The sequence below is a fragment of the Miscanthus floridulus genome, chromosome 4 (assembly GCF_019320115.1).
Source record: "Miscanthus floridulus cultivar M001 chromosome 4, ASM1932011v1, whole genome shotgun sequence".
Lineage (NCBI taxonomy): Eukaryota > Viridiplantae > Streptophyta > Magnoliopsida > Poales > Poaceae > Miscanthus > Miscanthus floridulus.
In genome coordinates, this window is record NC_089583.1 from 39563737 (window position 1) to 39579904 (window position 16168).

A 16168-nucleotide genomic window follows, 5' to 3' on the forward strand; every position below is an offset into this window, starting at 1 on the left:
TTCGTTGTTTTGCCTGGGCCACCCGATCGACCCAGGAGGCCCGCTGGGCTCCTCCTGGAGGGAGGTTCCGTCGTTGGTCCGTTCCATGGTCCCGCCTGGGGAAGCGGAGAGTCGCCTGCAGGTGAGCGTGCCCCGGTTCTGACAGCGGGCAGCGCGCATGATGGGCGAAGCTAGCACCACCACCACTAGCGCGTGCGATGGGAGAGGGAGAGGGGCACGAGACGGGGCACAAATGAGCGGCGCGCGTATGGGGCACGCGGCAGCAGCGAGGGGAGTGCGCGTCCGTGTCCAGGACGGGGCGGCCGCAAGACGATGCGACAGGGGGCTAAGGCGCATTTTCCCAACGGATCGATGAACAGATATCACTGATATTACATTTGTTTTTATATTTCTATCCGGATTTGGATTCGAATACAGATAGTGTCAACCATGCCCGATAGAATACGATTGGATATCGACATCATAAATATACGATTTGAGTATTCGGATACAGATACGCTAGCGGATGTTAAATATCCGGACTTTGATACGAACAGATCTAAACCCTTCTAAACGGATTCGGTCTCGAATACTGTCGCAAAATATCTGTACCATTTTTATCCCTAACGATGAGCATATATGTGTACTAACCAATGCTGTCAAGCCATTAAATAAAGTCTAAAAACGTTGTAAACTACAATATGTAAGCATAGTTTCTTGTGGCCCAAAAATCTCCACAAACGATTGCAGCGCTGGCTGAACTGGCTTTCAAAAAAAATTGTTACACAGTGATCAGGAATAGGCAATTCGGCCCCCTTTGCGTTTGGGCCACGCTCCGCCTCTGATTATGGAGGCAGTGTATATTCCGTATATGACTACAACAAATTTCATGTAAGAGCATCTCCAAGAGAAAGCTAATAATATTCCTAAAACTAAAATTTGTGTGATTAGAAGAAAAAACATGGGTCCAATAGCTCCCCAAACCTTCTCCCAAGATTTAGTCGCTCTGGAAAATTGAGCCTACGCTCCTCGTACCTGCAAACCGACGGCGCGCCCCCCAATCTTCCTCCCGCGCTCGTCCTCCCCTGCTCGCGCCAATTTTCTGGATGTTTGCCGCGCTCCTAGCTCCACTGCCATAGTAGTGCCCTCCCGTCTTCTCCCATCAAGGTTCTGTTGAAGATGGGGCAAGGCAGGGAAGCCGGCTCCCTGCAGGGGCGTGTGGCGCTTGGCCGTGCTCAGATGCGGCGGCCGATGTGTAGCAGCGCTCACATCCATAGCATCAGCTGCTACTCCATAAGTTAACATCTGAAATGCTGTTGTAATATTCTGCAAGCTAGACAGACCGAGTGTACTGGCAGGATTCTTTTTTTGCACAAAATATTCATCGTGTTGTTCTATAGCTTGCATTATACGTAGAAACAACGTATGACTCATTCGAAACCTGCAGTATAAAATAATTAGATACACATATAGAAGCATCTTTTCTACAAAATGTGTTGCATCGCATACCTTCGTCTAAAATAATTTGGTGCATACGTAGGATTATCGGCGAAATAATCATAGTATAGCCTTTGATGTCCCGCCTGCCTATCACGCTGAAGCACTGGATGCCCATGAACACAACCTCAATATATGTTTTGGCTCTTCATCAGACTCATCCTCAATTACCGCATATACGATGTCAAAAAAGAAATCATCATCATCATCTGACGACGATGTATCGTTTAACACTTGGTTCATGAGAAAGCTATGTTGGTAGATCATTTTTACTTATCTCGAACTGGAATCAAACAATATTACGGAAGATCTTTATGGTGTCGTAACAAGCCGATAAGAGAAGGAGCGCTAGCAGAGAACACGCGAGGCCACAGGGCGATGGCGATGAGCACAAGCCTGATGGCGGCGCTAGCACAACCTGGCCTCATAGTTGTATTGGACCTGGAGTCACCGTATGCTAGCAGGAAAGCACAAGCCTGATGGCGGGGCTAGCACAGCCTGGCCTCGTAGTTGTATTGGACCTGGAGTCACCGTACTAGCAGGAAGGAATGAGCGGACGAAAATGGTGGAGCTACGGAGGAGGAACGGCTGGCCGGATGGAACATGTCACGCGGACGGAAAACTTAGAATACAACTAATTCTGTTGGTAGGATCGTCCTCGTCCAACTAATTGATGACGTGGCAAAGTTCAAAATATTTTTAGGTGTAAATTATGGAAGAGCTGCCGTGGAAAAAACAGTTTTTGGAAAACAATTGTTCGAGAGAGCCTCCGATATAGAGTAAAAAAGGGGTCGTCGGTGCTCGATGGATCAGGGGTGTTTGGTTGCTCCTCTTAAATTTTAGTCGCTGTCCCATTGAATATTTAAATAAATGTATAGAGTATTAAATATAGATTAATTATGAAATTAATTACATAGTTTGCGACTAATTTACGAGACGAATCTTTTAAACCTAATTAGTCCATGATTTGACAATGTTTTGCTACAGTAATATATGTGCTAACGACGAATTAATTAGATTTAAAAAATTTATCTCGTAGAATATTGACGAATTATGTAATTTATTTTTTTATTATCTGAGCTCGATCCAAACAGCCCCGATCACCGACCGTGCTCACCGCCGTTGACGTGTCCCACGGACCACACCGCGACCGTGCGGGGGCGGTGCCGTGTCGTGAACCGCGTGGCGTGAGGTCGTGCCGACCGCCGGCGCCGTGCCTAACCTGTTCCACCTTCCACGCGCGCGGCGTGTGCCGTCAACCAAACTTGAAACTTCTTCCCTTTCCCTTTCCCTTTCCTTTTCCCTTCTCCTCCCGCCGTCCGCGCGCTCTTGCTTCCTCTCCGCCACCGCCACCGCCACCGCCACCTCCTGCCACCACCTCGCGCGGGGCCAACGGTGAGGTGAGGTGAGGGCGATGCTGGCGTGGAAGGAGAAGGTGGCGGACCGCCTCGCCCGCCTCCTCGCCGACTCCCCTGTCTCCCCCTCCCCGGCGCAGGCCGCCGTCGCGCCATCGCAGGTGAGATCTGCCTCCCTTTTTCCGGACCTCCCGCGCTGCTCGCATTAGCATTGTGTGTGGGTGCCTGTCGATTCGGTGGTTGGTACGTGGGGCTTGGGATCCCGCCGGAAGGTGGGTGGGATCTTGGAGAAGACCCGTGGAGTCGAATTTCATCCATTCATGGCCAAAGGATTGATTTTTCTTCCTCCACGAATCGCGTGGGTTCGTATGACGGAGCTCGGTACCTGTTGTTTAGGTGATTGGTTCCTTGTCCAGCTGGCCTTCTTAGATTTCGATTTGGAATTGGGTTTCCTGGACGGAATGAGACACTGGAAGCTAAGCATCGGTTTTTGTCCGGTTCAGGGTCTATTTCGATGGATTGCTGCAGTCTTCCCATCCTGCGGTTTAATTGGTGCCTAATCCTGGTCCTGTGGGCAGTGGGCAACTGCGCATGTAGGCTTCCGCCGGGCTAGGAGGTTGTATTGTCATGCATTAGAGATGTGGCTTAGCTGCCACCGCTGCCTACGTGCCTGCACCGATTTGGATGTGCAAAGGGTGGCATACCCACTGCAGAGAGCTCCCGCTCTGTGCGGGGTCTGGGGAAGGTTGTCAGTGGCAAGCCTTACCCTCGCCTGTGCAATGCGAGGAGACCGCGACTCGAACCCAGGACATTCCGGTCACAGGCGGTAAGACTCTACCGCTTGCACCAGGCCCGCCCTTCACCGATTTGGATGTGCATTTGCAAAATATTGCTAACACAGCGGTTTGGAGATAGTGCCTTCTGTTTAACACCTAATCTCTTTTACTATTGGAATTGCATTGATGTGCATTGGCATTGTCTTGTCTTCGTTTTGATTATTGATATATAATATAATTCACCATGCAGGGTAACCATGTTGAAATTAGACTTACTAATCCATGTATGGCCTCTTAGTTCTGATCCAGTAGATAGAATTCTTGGCTGGGTTACCTCAGATGTTGCACTTGATGAATTTTGTCTCGTTGAATCATCTGAATTAGTCAGAATGAACTAATGAAGTGCCATGTCCAGCGAGAGAACATATGAACCATGTATTCGTCTGAATCAGTCCCTTGAACTTTAAATATATATCCATACAAAACCTAAGTTTTCTTCAATAAACTATAATGGAGCCTTATATATACAAAGCTCACCATGTTGGTTGCTCAGTTCATTTCCTCGATGCATCATTTGTCACTTCAGATCCTCTTTGACAAATTAGAGTACATTTGTTAGTCTACCTTTCTCTGAGTTACATATGCAGATGTGCTTCACAAAACTTACACAACACATGGCTAGAGTACCTTTTCTTTTGTTGAGTCATCCAGATAAATCTTTTCAAACTGCTGTGTTCAGTGAGAGAACATCTACGCATAATCCCAAAATCAGGCCCTTCAAACTTCAATTGTATATTTGTATTTAAACGCCTGAAAGGTTTCTTTGACAATATTGCACATGGCTGTTAAATATACAAAGCTCACAACGTTGGCCTTCCATGCTGATATCTCGTTTTTGTTTCCTTGATGCATTACTTATCTGTCCAGATCAAGTCCGTTTTACAAATTAAAGTACATTTATTACTATACCCTTCTTCAATTAGCGTGCTTGCTGCTTCATAAAGTTTATACATGGGCAGAGTACCTCCTCTATGGATACGGATGGGGGGAAGTGAGTGTTGTGTGCCCCTATGTTTACACCATCCTTGAACAGTAAAAACTAATAAATTTTCAGAGGAAAGGAAAAAAAAAAGCCTATTTATGCTATTTGAAAGTCAAATGATAGTTTTTTTTTTGGCAATTACCATTTATCAGTAGTTATGTGTAGAACATTGCATTTTCCATACTAAATCAAATGATTTGTCAATCCAAAATACCATCCAGCCTTGATTCAACAATGATCAGTGAGGGCCAGATTCTACTTGCTTGCTGATTCGATATTTGTGGAGGGACCGGACTTAACCTGAAAGTGTAGGTTACGGGGTTCATTTGTTACTTAGATATTTAGTTTACGGATGTTGCTAAATTCTTCATTAACTACTTGTCTGTAATCTGTTTTAAGCACATCTTTTGTTTTGTGCTTTTTGGATGTTATTATATAGTAACCTGTATTTTTTCAGGCAAAATCTTTCCCAGCAGAACCTTTTATTCCCCCCAAGACATCATCATTATCTTCGTATGTATTTTCCCTTCTACCAACCTCAAACTTGGGGCATGAGCAGAATTCACCTTGTTCTGAGACTTTGAGACCATTACCTCCTGAATCACGTCCTAAGCAATGGAGAGGGAGTGATTTAACATGGAAAGATCCTCCCCTGGAATTGAGTGAGGAGTCTGGGTCTGAAAGTGAGAGAGATGAAAGGAATGGGAATTTTGGTAACGACCAGGCCCTTCAGTCATACAGGTCCATAAATAACTCAAATGGAAATGAGGAAACATCAACTTCAGATTGTGCGGTCGCTCTTCGTTATCTGACTGAAAAGTCTATGTTTGTGTCTCCAAAACTATTTGCATTCTTTCAATCTTCTCTCCCTGGGACCTTGAAGGGGTGCCACTGGGTATTGCTATATAGGTAAAGTATTAGTCACATGGTCACTCCTTCAGCTTTTTTTCTGTGAAAATACCCTGTTTAATGTTTATCTGCGTACTTTTAATTCTTTCTTGTTTTTTAACAACTGAAGTGCAGCACCTGGAAGCATGGGATATCTCTAAGAACACTTCTTCGTAGAAGTGAGAATATTCAGGGTCCATGCTTATTGGTATGTCCAGTTATCTACTTGCGCTTACAATTTTAAGGTCTCGACACGATCAGACTTGTGCCATACTTTAGTGTGAAATTCATGTTATTTTTTCTAGAGATTGGCCATTGTTCTGAATATTTCCCCCCTCTTTATTTGATTAGATTGTTGGAGATATGCAAGGGGCTGTGTTTGGTGGCTTATTGAACAGTCCTCTGCGGCCCACAGAGAAAAGGAAATATCAGGTAAGCCATAGATAAATTGCACATTATACTTGTGCATAATAAATACAGGTCATGCTGCATGTACATGAAAATTGCCATTTTGCCCAGCTTTATAGTAATTATCATTCCTTTCCTTATTGACCAGGGAACAAACCAGACGTTTGTGTTCACAACGATACATGGTGAACCTAGACTTTTCAGACCAACAGGTAAGTAAAATTTATACAAGTGTTCACAATGATATTTGCTGAACCTAGACTTTTCTGACCAATGTATGAATGAGTATCTAGAAAATATGTTGAATTGTTTCACAAGTCAGCAGCTATTTGCTGTTATCTCTGTTAAATCTAATTTTAACCTAGACAGTCCCTAAACATTATCAATTTATCTGAGCCACTAGTTAGTGGCACATGAAGACTAGTACTATTTGGTTCCAGGGATGGGATGGTCCCAGGTGGGATATCCCACCTTGTCCTAGCGTTTGGTTCGGAGTCAACCAGGGGTAGAGTCATCCTTCATGAGAATATTCCTTGAAGATCTGGGGCAACCTCATCCCTAAAATTTCAAAGGATTTGTTCGTCCTACCTGGGACACAGGCTTATGGCTGCGTACGGCGAAGCGGGGGAGGAGAAGAGGAGAGGGTGGCCAGCAAGGTTTGGGCGCCGCCGTGTGTCAAATGGGCGAGCTCCGCCCCAGGCCCCGCCGCGAGCGAGCTGCGCCCCTGGCCCTGCTGCATGCGGTCATGCGGGCGAGCTCCGCACCCTAGTCCCGCTGCCCGGGCTTCGGCCTGGCCTTGCCATGGACGCTAACAACTTGCGTGGAGGTGCAGGGGGCACAGCGCGGAGGCGTCAGGCGTGGGAGGACGGCAAGGTTGGTGATGGAGATTGGGAGGATGGCGAGGTTGGTGAGGCTGCGGGCTGGAAGTGCCTGTCTTCGTGTGCGTATGGAAGGAAGATGGGAGAGGAAGAAAGGAAAAAAAAGAAAAGAAAAGAGACTGATGGGTGCCCCCAAGTCAAGTGTCTGATCTCAGTTTTGGTGTCTCCAAACCAAACAAAAAACGGGACAATCTCGTCGTTCCTCAAGAAACACCAAATGGGATCGTCCCGTCTCTAGAAACTGAGACGGGACCATCCCATCTCTGGGTGTCTCCCAACCAAATAAAACCTAAAATGCATGCTAACATGGCCTTCAAGATAATGAGGCATACTGGATAATGTGTGCGTATGCAAGTTTTACAAACACAACTTCATAGTGTGTCAAAATAACGTGGAATTTACTAATGAACTTTCAGTTTTGTATATGCCTGCACTCTTTTTAGAATTTTCAATAGTAGAATAATATATATAAGAAATTATTGGTTCAAAGAGCTTATTTGGAAGCATATCCAGGTGCAAACAGATTCTACTATTTGTGCTTGAATGATGCTTTAGCATTTGGAGGTGGTGGAAGCTTCGCATTGTGTGTTGATGAAGATCTGTAAGCTGTCTTATGCTGGCATAGACTTTTGCTCCGTGGGGAGAAGTATCTGTATGTATCTAAATTTTATTTGACTAGGTTACATGGAAGCAGTGGGTCATGTGAGACATTTGGAAACTCATGCTTGGCATATAGTCCAGAGTTTGAACTAAAGAATGTGGAGGTAAGAATTTTTTTTTAATTTCAGTTACATATAGACAAGGTTTTAAATAACAGGCAAAGCCATTTAGCGGCAGCTTCATATTAGTTATAAAAGGCTATAGCGGGATATAGCAGAATCTATTTCATTTAGGGTTTTAATATAAAACATAAATTATTAATTAATGATGCACAGAAATATGTAACTAAGAAAGTTTCATGAACAGAAATACTAACTACATTATAGGGCACTAGGGGAACATGTCTCTGTCCATTACTTCACGGTCATTAAATCAATCATCATACTCATGGCTATATCAATGTTTATATTCAATCGACATTCAACAATTCAATAATTATGTAATGATTCATTACATCAATTATTAACAGTCATATGGAGTAAAGAATGAGTATTTGCCTCAGTTAGGATTAACGCTAAAGAGCTAATGACGATAATAGCGGAATGATTGACGATATTGTAGCGGTAGACACTATGGAAAAGATATGGCGAGCTATTTAGAACCATGCATATAGACACTATGAAAAAGATATAGCTGCCCGCTGTTATAGCAGTGTGGATTTAGAACCATGCATACAAAAATATCTCATGCATTTTAGAACCATGCATACAAAAGTAGCTCGCCCATTTTTGTCTCTGTAGTCTGTACTCACTTGATTTTGCATGCCTTATTGTTGGCTTGGTTGGCTGACATTTCTTTTGTACAGCTCTGGGGATTCATGCATTCACGGAACCGTTCGACATAACTGATGCTAGCTGTCCTCATTTATGACCTGGCAACAGATGGAAAGGGGCATGAGAATGCTCGGTGGAATTGCTAAAGCTTGGAGATTTTTAGTCTCATTCTATTGTTTGGCTTGTGGAGGGAATTAAGTATGGGAGCTGGATAGGGAATTCATGTGCTTTGTTTGGTGAGTGGGATTTGGAGTGGAAAATCGTGTCATGACTGATGAGTCATGATGCATACATGTTCCACTTAATGTCCAATTACCACCAATCTCTGTGGTGAGTGGGAAACCTTCCATTTCCTTGCACCAATTACCTCCAACCATACACAATGTGGTTAATCCAGTGTACTCGATCATTGTAACGTCACGTATTCATTCATTCAATTAACACGTTTCATATTTGTACATGTTTTTCTGTTCAGAATAATTACTCTGAATCACCTTGGCTCATTACCCACTATTGGAGATGCTCTTTACCCACTATTGCTCATTCGAGAGATTTCTGTGGTGCAATTACATACACAGAACCGTAAGTTAGGAGCATTTTTGGTCAACTCAAGCAACACAGATGGATTACCTTAGGCTTCATTTCATGCCACGGTCAAAATTGGCGAGTAAAGAGAAACGTAGGATGATTGTATACAGGAGTATCGGAAGCTGAGAATGACCGTCCGATGAAGCCGTAACAACCATGTCCTCTCCGACTCCCGCCGAGCTACTAGTTGTAGGCAGGCAGTTTGCTGGGACTGACGGACGACGCTCGGTTGCATTGCACTGCAGCATTGCATTGCATTGCATTGATTGCAACTGTCATCTCCATGGGCCATGGCTGGTTGGCCTTTTTATACTAGTATCGGGCATCTGACTAGGAGTATCTCTCGCTCCTTGTCCTTGCACAGTTCCGCACTGCCGAGGCGTGCCATGGTGCCGATGAGTAGGATGAAAACGGATCGGATACGAACGGATATCACTCATATTATATTTGTTTTTATATTTCTGTTCGAATTCGGATTCGGACACGGATAGCGTTCGGATACATATACGAATACGGATTGACTCGGTTACGGATACGAATAATGAGTATCGAATACGGTATGAATCGGATTCGGAGAAGGTCGGATACAAATATCTATTCGGATATTGAGTAAAAGCAGCATATATATATATATATATATATATATATATATATATATATATATATATATATATATATATATATATATATATATATATATATCATACGTGCGCAAACCATTACACCACTCTATGAGTCCATAATCCATCTAGATTAAGCCGAAAGACTAAAGAGTAAAGCAACAAATAAGATAAAGATACAGATACATCATACATCAAACATCATACAAGCACCAATCTTCGCGGCATGAGTAGAAATAGCCAAGCTCATGGCTTCATGGGTCTCATGGAGTCATGGTCATGGATTCAAGATCTACAATCCTTATATAGGCCATTTTTTCATTTGAGAAAGTTTGAACAAAATGTAGTTCAAATTTCACAAGTGTGTGACATAGTTTTAGAAAGTCTGTATGAGATTCAAGAATTTGTGACTAATGTTTGATAAAACTTTCTCAAATGGGAAAATGAGCTATGTAACAATTGTAGATCTTGCTGAGATGATCAAACTTGGTATTCAGAGTTTTTTCATCTGAGGTCATTTAGTGTCTCATTTGAGCAAGTTTGACCAAGTCAAATTTGGTCAAATAAAAAAACAACACTTTGACTCTAGTATTATGAACTCTAAATGACTTCAAATTGAAAAGTTTTGAATACCAAGTTTGTTCAACTCATCAAGATCTACAACTGCTGTTTTGGTCAACTTTCCATTTGAGATAGTTTGGATGGTTCAAATTTATGATTTTTAAATTTCGATGCTTACAAACTAGTTTTCGGAACCCTAGATTGTCTCAAATTGAAAAGTTTTGAATACCAAGTTTGTTCAGCTCATCAAGATCTACAATCCTTATGTAGGCTATTTTTTCATTTGAGAAAGTTTGAATAAAATGTAGTTCAAATTTTACAAGTGTGTGACATAGTTTCAGAAAGTCTATATGAGATTCAAGAATTTGTGACTAGTGTTTGATAAAACTTTCTCAAATGGGAAAATGAGCTATGTAACAATTGTATATCTTGCTGAGACGATCAAACTTGGTATTCAGAGTTTTTTCATCTGAGGTCATTTAGTGTCTCATTTGAGCAAGTTTGACCAAGTCAAATTTGGTCAAATGAAAAAACAACACTTTGACTCTAGTATTATGAACTCTAAATGACTTCAAATTGAAAAGTTTTGAATACCAAGTTTGTTCAACTCATCAAGATCTACAATTGTTGTTTTGGTCAACTTTCCATTGGAGATAGTTTGGATGGTTCAAATTTATGATTTTTAAATTTTGACGTTTACAAACTAGTTTTCGGAACCCTAGATTGTCTCAAATTGAAAAGTTTTGAATACCAAGTTTGTTCAGCTCATCAAGATTTACAATCCTTATATAGGCTATTTTTTCATTTGAGAAAGTTTGAACAAAATGTAGTTCAAATTTCACTAAGTGTGTGACATAGTTTCAGAAAGTCTATATGAGATTCAAGAATTTATGACTAGTGTTTGATAAAACTTTCTCAAATGGGAAAATGAGCTATGTAACAATTGTATATCTTGCTGAGACGATCAAACTTGGTATTCAGAGTTTTTTCATCTGAGGTCATTTAGTGTCTCATTTGAGCAAGTTTGACCAAGTCAAATTTGGTCAAATGAAAAAACAACACTTTGACTCTAGTATTATGAACTCTAAATGACTTCAAATTGAAAAGTTTTGAATACCAAGTTTGTTCAACTCATCAAGATCTACAATTGTTGTTTTGGTCAACTTTCCATTTGAGATAGTTTGGATGGTTCAAATTTATGATTTTTAAATTTCGATGTTTACAAACTAGTTTTCGGAACCCTAGATTGTCTCAAATTGAAAAGTTTGGAATACCAAATTTGTTCATCTCATCAAGATCTACAATCCTTATATAGGCCATTTTTTCATTTGAGAAAGTTTGAACAAAATAATTCAAATTTCACAAGTGTGTGACGTAGTTTCAGAAAGTCTATATGAGATTCAAGAATTTATGACTAGTGTTTGATAAAACTTTCTCAAATGGGAAAATGAGCTATGTAACAATTGTATATCTTGCTGAGACGATCAAACTTGGTATTCAGAGTTTTTTCATCTGAGGTCATTTAGTGTCTCATTTGAGCAAGTTTGACCAAGTCAAATTTGGTCAAATGAAAAAACAACACTTTGACTCTAGTATTATGAACTCTAAATGACTTCAAATTGAAAAGTTTTGAATACCAAGTTTGTTCAACTCATCAAGATCTACAATTGTTGTTTTGGTCAACTTTCCATTTGAGATAGTTTGGATGGTTCAAATTTGTGATTTTTAAATTTTGACGCCTATAAACTAGTTTTCCATTTGAGAAAGTTTGGACGGTTTAAATTTTGAAGCACTAAATGATTTCAAACGAAAAAGTTGTAAACAACAAAGTTTCATAACTTTTTGAGATCTACAATTTTTATTTTGATCATTTCTCTATCCAAGGTCGTTTGAATAATATCCGGAAAATATCCGTTTTTAAATATCCGGATATATCCGATACTTAACCGGATTATCCGATATCCGCCGGATATCGATGATATTACATCCGTATTTGATATCCGCCTAAGATATCCATTTTAGTATCCGTATCCGAAAAAAATTACGGATATCCGAGTAACTATCCAGATAAGTGTTCATATTTGTTCGGTCGAACGGACGGTCGAATAAATATCCGTACCATTTTCATCCATACTGATGAGGAGGATGCCTTGCCCGCCGCCTCCGGGCGGGGCCGGGTGGTCACCACCCTCCCGGGCTTCGAGGGCCGCCTCCCCTTCCACCTCGAAACAGGGTACGTTACGTACGTGGCCTTTGTCGCTACACCGGCAGCACGTGACGTTTGAGCTTGAGATATAGGGCAGTCCCAACGGTGTATTGATGATGATTTCTATCCTCATTAAATGACTTGTTACGTAGTCAAAACGCTGATATGGCAACGTAATTAATAAAGAAAGAGAGCAAAAATCTTAGAAATGGTTTCCTCACGAAGAAATCAGGTCTTCTCTTGACCCAATGTACCAAGAAACCATGAAATCGCCATTGGGGAGAAACCACCAGTTTCTAGGGGGCTCGTGCCGCACTCTCATTGGAGGAAGAAGATAGAATTGGAAGAGAGAAAGAGAAAATAATTATTACTCATAGAAACCATGGGTTGGAAAGCAATATTTTTTTGGTGCGGTATCTTATGTTATAGAAACTACTAGTTTCTTTCATTGAGACTGCCCCCAATGGTGTATTGATGATAGTTTCTATCCTCATTAAATGACTTGCCATATAGGCAAAACGCTGACATGACAATGTAATTAATGAAGAGAACAAAAATCCTAGAAATGGTTTCCTCATGAAGAAATCAGGTCTTCTCTTGACCCAATGCACCAAGAAATCATGAAATCGCCATTGGGGAGAAACCACCAGTTTCTAGGGAGCTCGTGTCGCACTCTCATTGGAGGAAGAAGATAGAATTGGGAGAGAGAAAGAGAAAATAATTATTACTCATAGAAATTATGGGTTGGAAAGCAGTACTTTTTTGGTGTGGTATCTTATGTTATAGAAACTACTAGTTTCTTTCATTGGGACTGCCCTAACTGCTGCTAAAACGGCAAGCTGAAAATTTATTAAGTGGTGAATTAAGGTACGTGGAGGTGGACGAGGACACCGGCGTAGAGCTCTTCTACTACTTAGTCCAGTCCGAGTCCGCCGGTGCCGGCAGCACCGCCCCTCTCCTCCTCTGGCTCACCGGCGGCCAACGCTGCTTCGCCTTGAGCGGCCTGGCCTACGAGATAGGTACACAGGTTTCACACTTTCACTTCCACAAACACGTGACATGAGGAAGACACTCTACGAGTTGTCTATTCCTAGCACCGAGAACATTCGTACTTATCAAGACTCAAAACCAATAACCTTGAGTTTGAGCTCAAGCCAAGCCTCATCAACATGGTACAAGCTACTGAATTAAGTGGAAAGGCACATGAAGATGCTAATGCTCATTTCCAGAATTTCCTAGAGATTAGCAACACAATCATCATCAAGGACGTTGCTCAAGACATCATATTACTCCGTCTATTTCCATTCTCACTAGTAGGAAGGGTGAAGCAGTGGTTCTACGCCAATAAAGATGACATCAACATATAGGCAAAATGTTCAAAGGCCTTCCTAGCAAAGTTTTTCCCTATAGGCAAAACGAATGTCTTAAGAGGAAAAATTTCTAACTTCCAGCAACAAAAAGGAGAAACCATTCACTACTATAGAAAGTCAATTCACCGATGGGACCTTCATCAACGGTTTGGAGATAACCGACGATGATACGTATTACCGCCGGCTTATGACCTATGGGGCCCATCCTAGCCAAATAACAGGCGGTGATGAACGCTTTCGCCGCTGGCTCGACGTATTATCTGGCAGTGAACAAGATGCCGCGCTTCATCACCGTATCATACGTCGAACCGGCTGTGCAACGCTTACCACCGCCGGCTGTTGATCCGATGCGCGATGCATGAAGAAGGCATTAGAGATAACAAGTTTTCACCGCTGGTGCCAAGATTGATGGGCTCTACACCGTAAGATCCTACGATGATGCTTATGTAGCACCGTCGGTTCGTCGTATGGTCCGATGGTGGAAATCACAATAATTAAAGACGTCTTCCCGTCCTTTCCTGCTGGCAGTGATAAGAAAGTTTTATCGCCGTTTTGTTCAGACACTGAATACCATAATCTATAGTCTAGCGGAAAAACTTAGAATTACCACCGGCTATACATCTAACCCGGTAGTGATAAAGGGCTGCAAGAGCAATGAAAACCCCATTTCCCTCCTCTTCTTCTTCACTCGGTTAACTTTTCTTCAGCCGTGGCTCCCCCACCATTTTTGGCGACCGCCAAGCTAGTGAAGGCTGTTGATTTTTGAAGAATGTCCTATATTGGGTGGTATGTAATTAACAACCCTTTTCGTGTAGCTACCTTAGTTCGATCATGTGGTTAAATTATGACCACAAATCATCCTTCTTCGTTTTAGAGTTCTTCTTGAGTTCGGAGGCGACTTCTCTGATTCTTGATTGTTCCACGCGCACCAAATTACCCTACAGTCAGTATGTATCATATAGTTTTGATTGTATTAAATTGAATGACACATTAGTTAGTTCAACCTATGTCGATCAGTAAAGTTGCATTGTGTTAATCACGGATGGATCATGTGGATGGATGTACTTGCTGCCTTGTTCATGGAAGGCATTGACTCTTTTGTGAATGTGGCCCCTGTGGTTAAATTGTGACCGAAAATCATCCTTCTTCCTAAGGGAGTGCTTATTGATTTCTTCTAATTGTTAATTGTTGCGTGCACACTAGATTACCCTATGGTACGGTCAGTTTGTATCCTCCAGTTTGCTTGTATGAAATTGAATGACTATAGTTGTCCTATGTCACTAAAGTTGTGTTATTCACAAATGGATCATGGATGGATGTACCTGGAAACTATGACTGCCACGTTCGTGGAAGGCATTGAGTCTTTTGTGAAAGCCACCAAGGCATATGCAGGAAGTAATGTTCCAAGTAGTAAAGGATACATACACTACCCATGTGTTGATTGCAAGAATGAGAAGGCATTTAGGATCTGCGACGTTGAGCAGATACGATATCATCTGCTAAGTAGGGGTTTCATGAAAAACTATAAGGTTTGGAACATGCATGGCAAGGAGGGTGACAACTTACCTGAGAAAACCGTCCAAGGACCCTTGTCGAAGACTGCATCAAATGAAACCTTGCAGCAAACCGTCCATGAAACCATCAATGAAACTGTGCAGGAAACCATCCATGAACCAGTGAGTGAAACCGTATAGGAAATCATCAATGAAATAGGCCATGGCACTTTGCTAGATACTGAAGTGCTTGATGCTCTAGGTAAGATGATACATGATGGGGAGCCAGAGTTCCTTGATGTAAGAAATTTGAAGAAGTTGGAGCAAATGAGAAAGGATGCAAAAATGCTGCTGTTCAATGTTTCTTCTATGACCAAGTTAGAAGCTAACCTTTTGCAACTTGAGATGAAATCAAGGAATGGTCTATCGGACAAAGGATTCGATGATTTGCTAACTCATTTGAAGAGCAAGATGCTTCCACGCCAAATGAGTTGCTGGAGAACACAAATCAGGCGAAGCAAATGATCTGTCAATTGGGGCTGGAAGTACAAAAGATTCATGTGTGCTACAATGATTGCATATTATACCGCGACAAATATGCAAAGTTGGATCAGTGTCTGGTGTGTGAACTCTCACGCTACAAGTCTGACTGTCCTGAGGCGATGACAATCGTTGACCAGAACAAAAGACCACCCAAGAAGGTTGTGTGGTATTTCCCTATAATTCCATGCTTGAAGACATTATTTGTGAACAAAAAACAATAGAGCTAATGAGGTGGCATGCCAAAAAGCACGTGAATGATGGAAAGCTCAGACACCTAGCCGATGGATCATAGTGGAGGGCTATTGATTCTAGATACAAGACATTTAAAAGGGAAATAAGGAATGTAAGGTTCGGGTTGAGTACTGACGAGATGAATCCTTTCAACATGGTTAGCACCAATCATAGCACCTGGCCCATGACTCCGTGCATATACAACCTTTTGCCTTAGTTGTGTATGAAGCGCACCTACATTATGATGCCATTAGTGATCCAAGGGCCACACCAACCTAGCAATAATATTGATGTCTACCT

General features: G+C 42.0%; 1 protein-coding gene across 2 annotated transcripts; it reads left to right on the plus strand.

Moving 5' to 3' along the window:
* The first annotated feature begins 2638 nt into the window (after nt 1–2638).
* Nucleotides 2639–8752, plus strand: LOC136549628 (uncharacterized). Of its 2 annotated transcripts, none has more exons than XM_066540988.1 (8): nt 2639–2992; nt 5107–5558; nt 5673–5745; nt 5889–5969; nt 6094–6157; nt 7337–7424; nt 7518–7587; nt 8289–8752. In XM_066540988.1, the coding sequence occupies exons 1-8, from the start codon at nt 2891–2893 to the stop codon at nt 8325–8327; spliced, it is 969 nt and encodes a 322-aa protein (XP_066397085.1). In that variant the 5' UTR covers nt 2639–2890; the 3' UTR covers nt 8328–8752. The 2 variants fall into 2 exon arrangements, with proteins under 2 accessions (XP_066397085.1, XP_066397084.1); XM_066540987.1 differs by having other exon boundaries at nt 2641–2992; nt 7503–7587; nt 8289–8750.
* The last annotated feature ends 7416 nt before the right edge of the window (nt 8753–16168 follow it).

Coding starts and splice junctions, on each gene's coding strand:
- LOC136549628 (XM_066540987.1), top strand. CDS start 2,891: ATGCTGGCGTGGAAGGAGAAGGTGGCGGACCGCCTCGCCCGCCTCCTC. Junction 5,559..5,672: donor CACTGGGTATTGCTATATAG/GTAAAGTATTAG, acceptor ACTGAAGTGCAG/CACCTGGAAGCATGGGATAT. Junction 7,588..8,288: donor TTGAACTAAAGAATGTGGAG/GTAAGAATTTTT, acceptor TCTTTTGTACAG/CTCTGGGGATTCATGCATTC.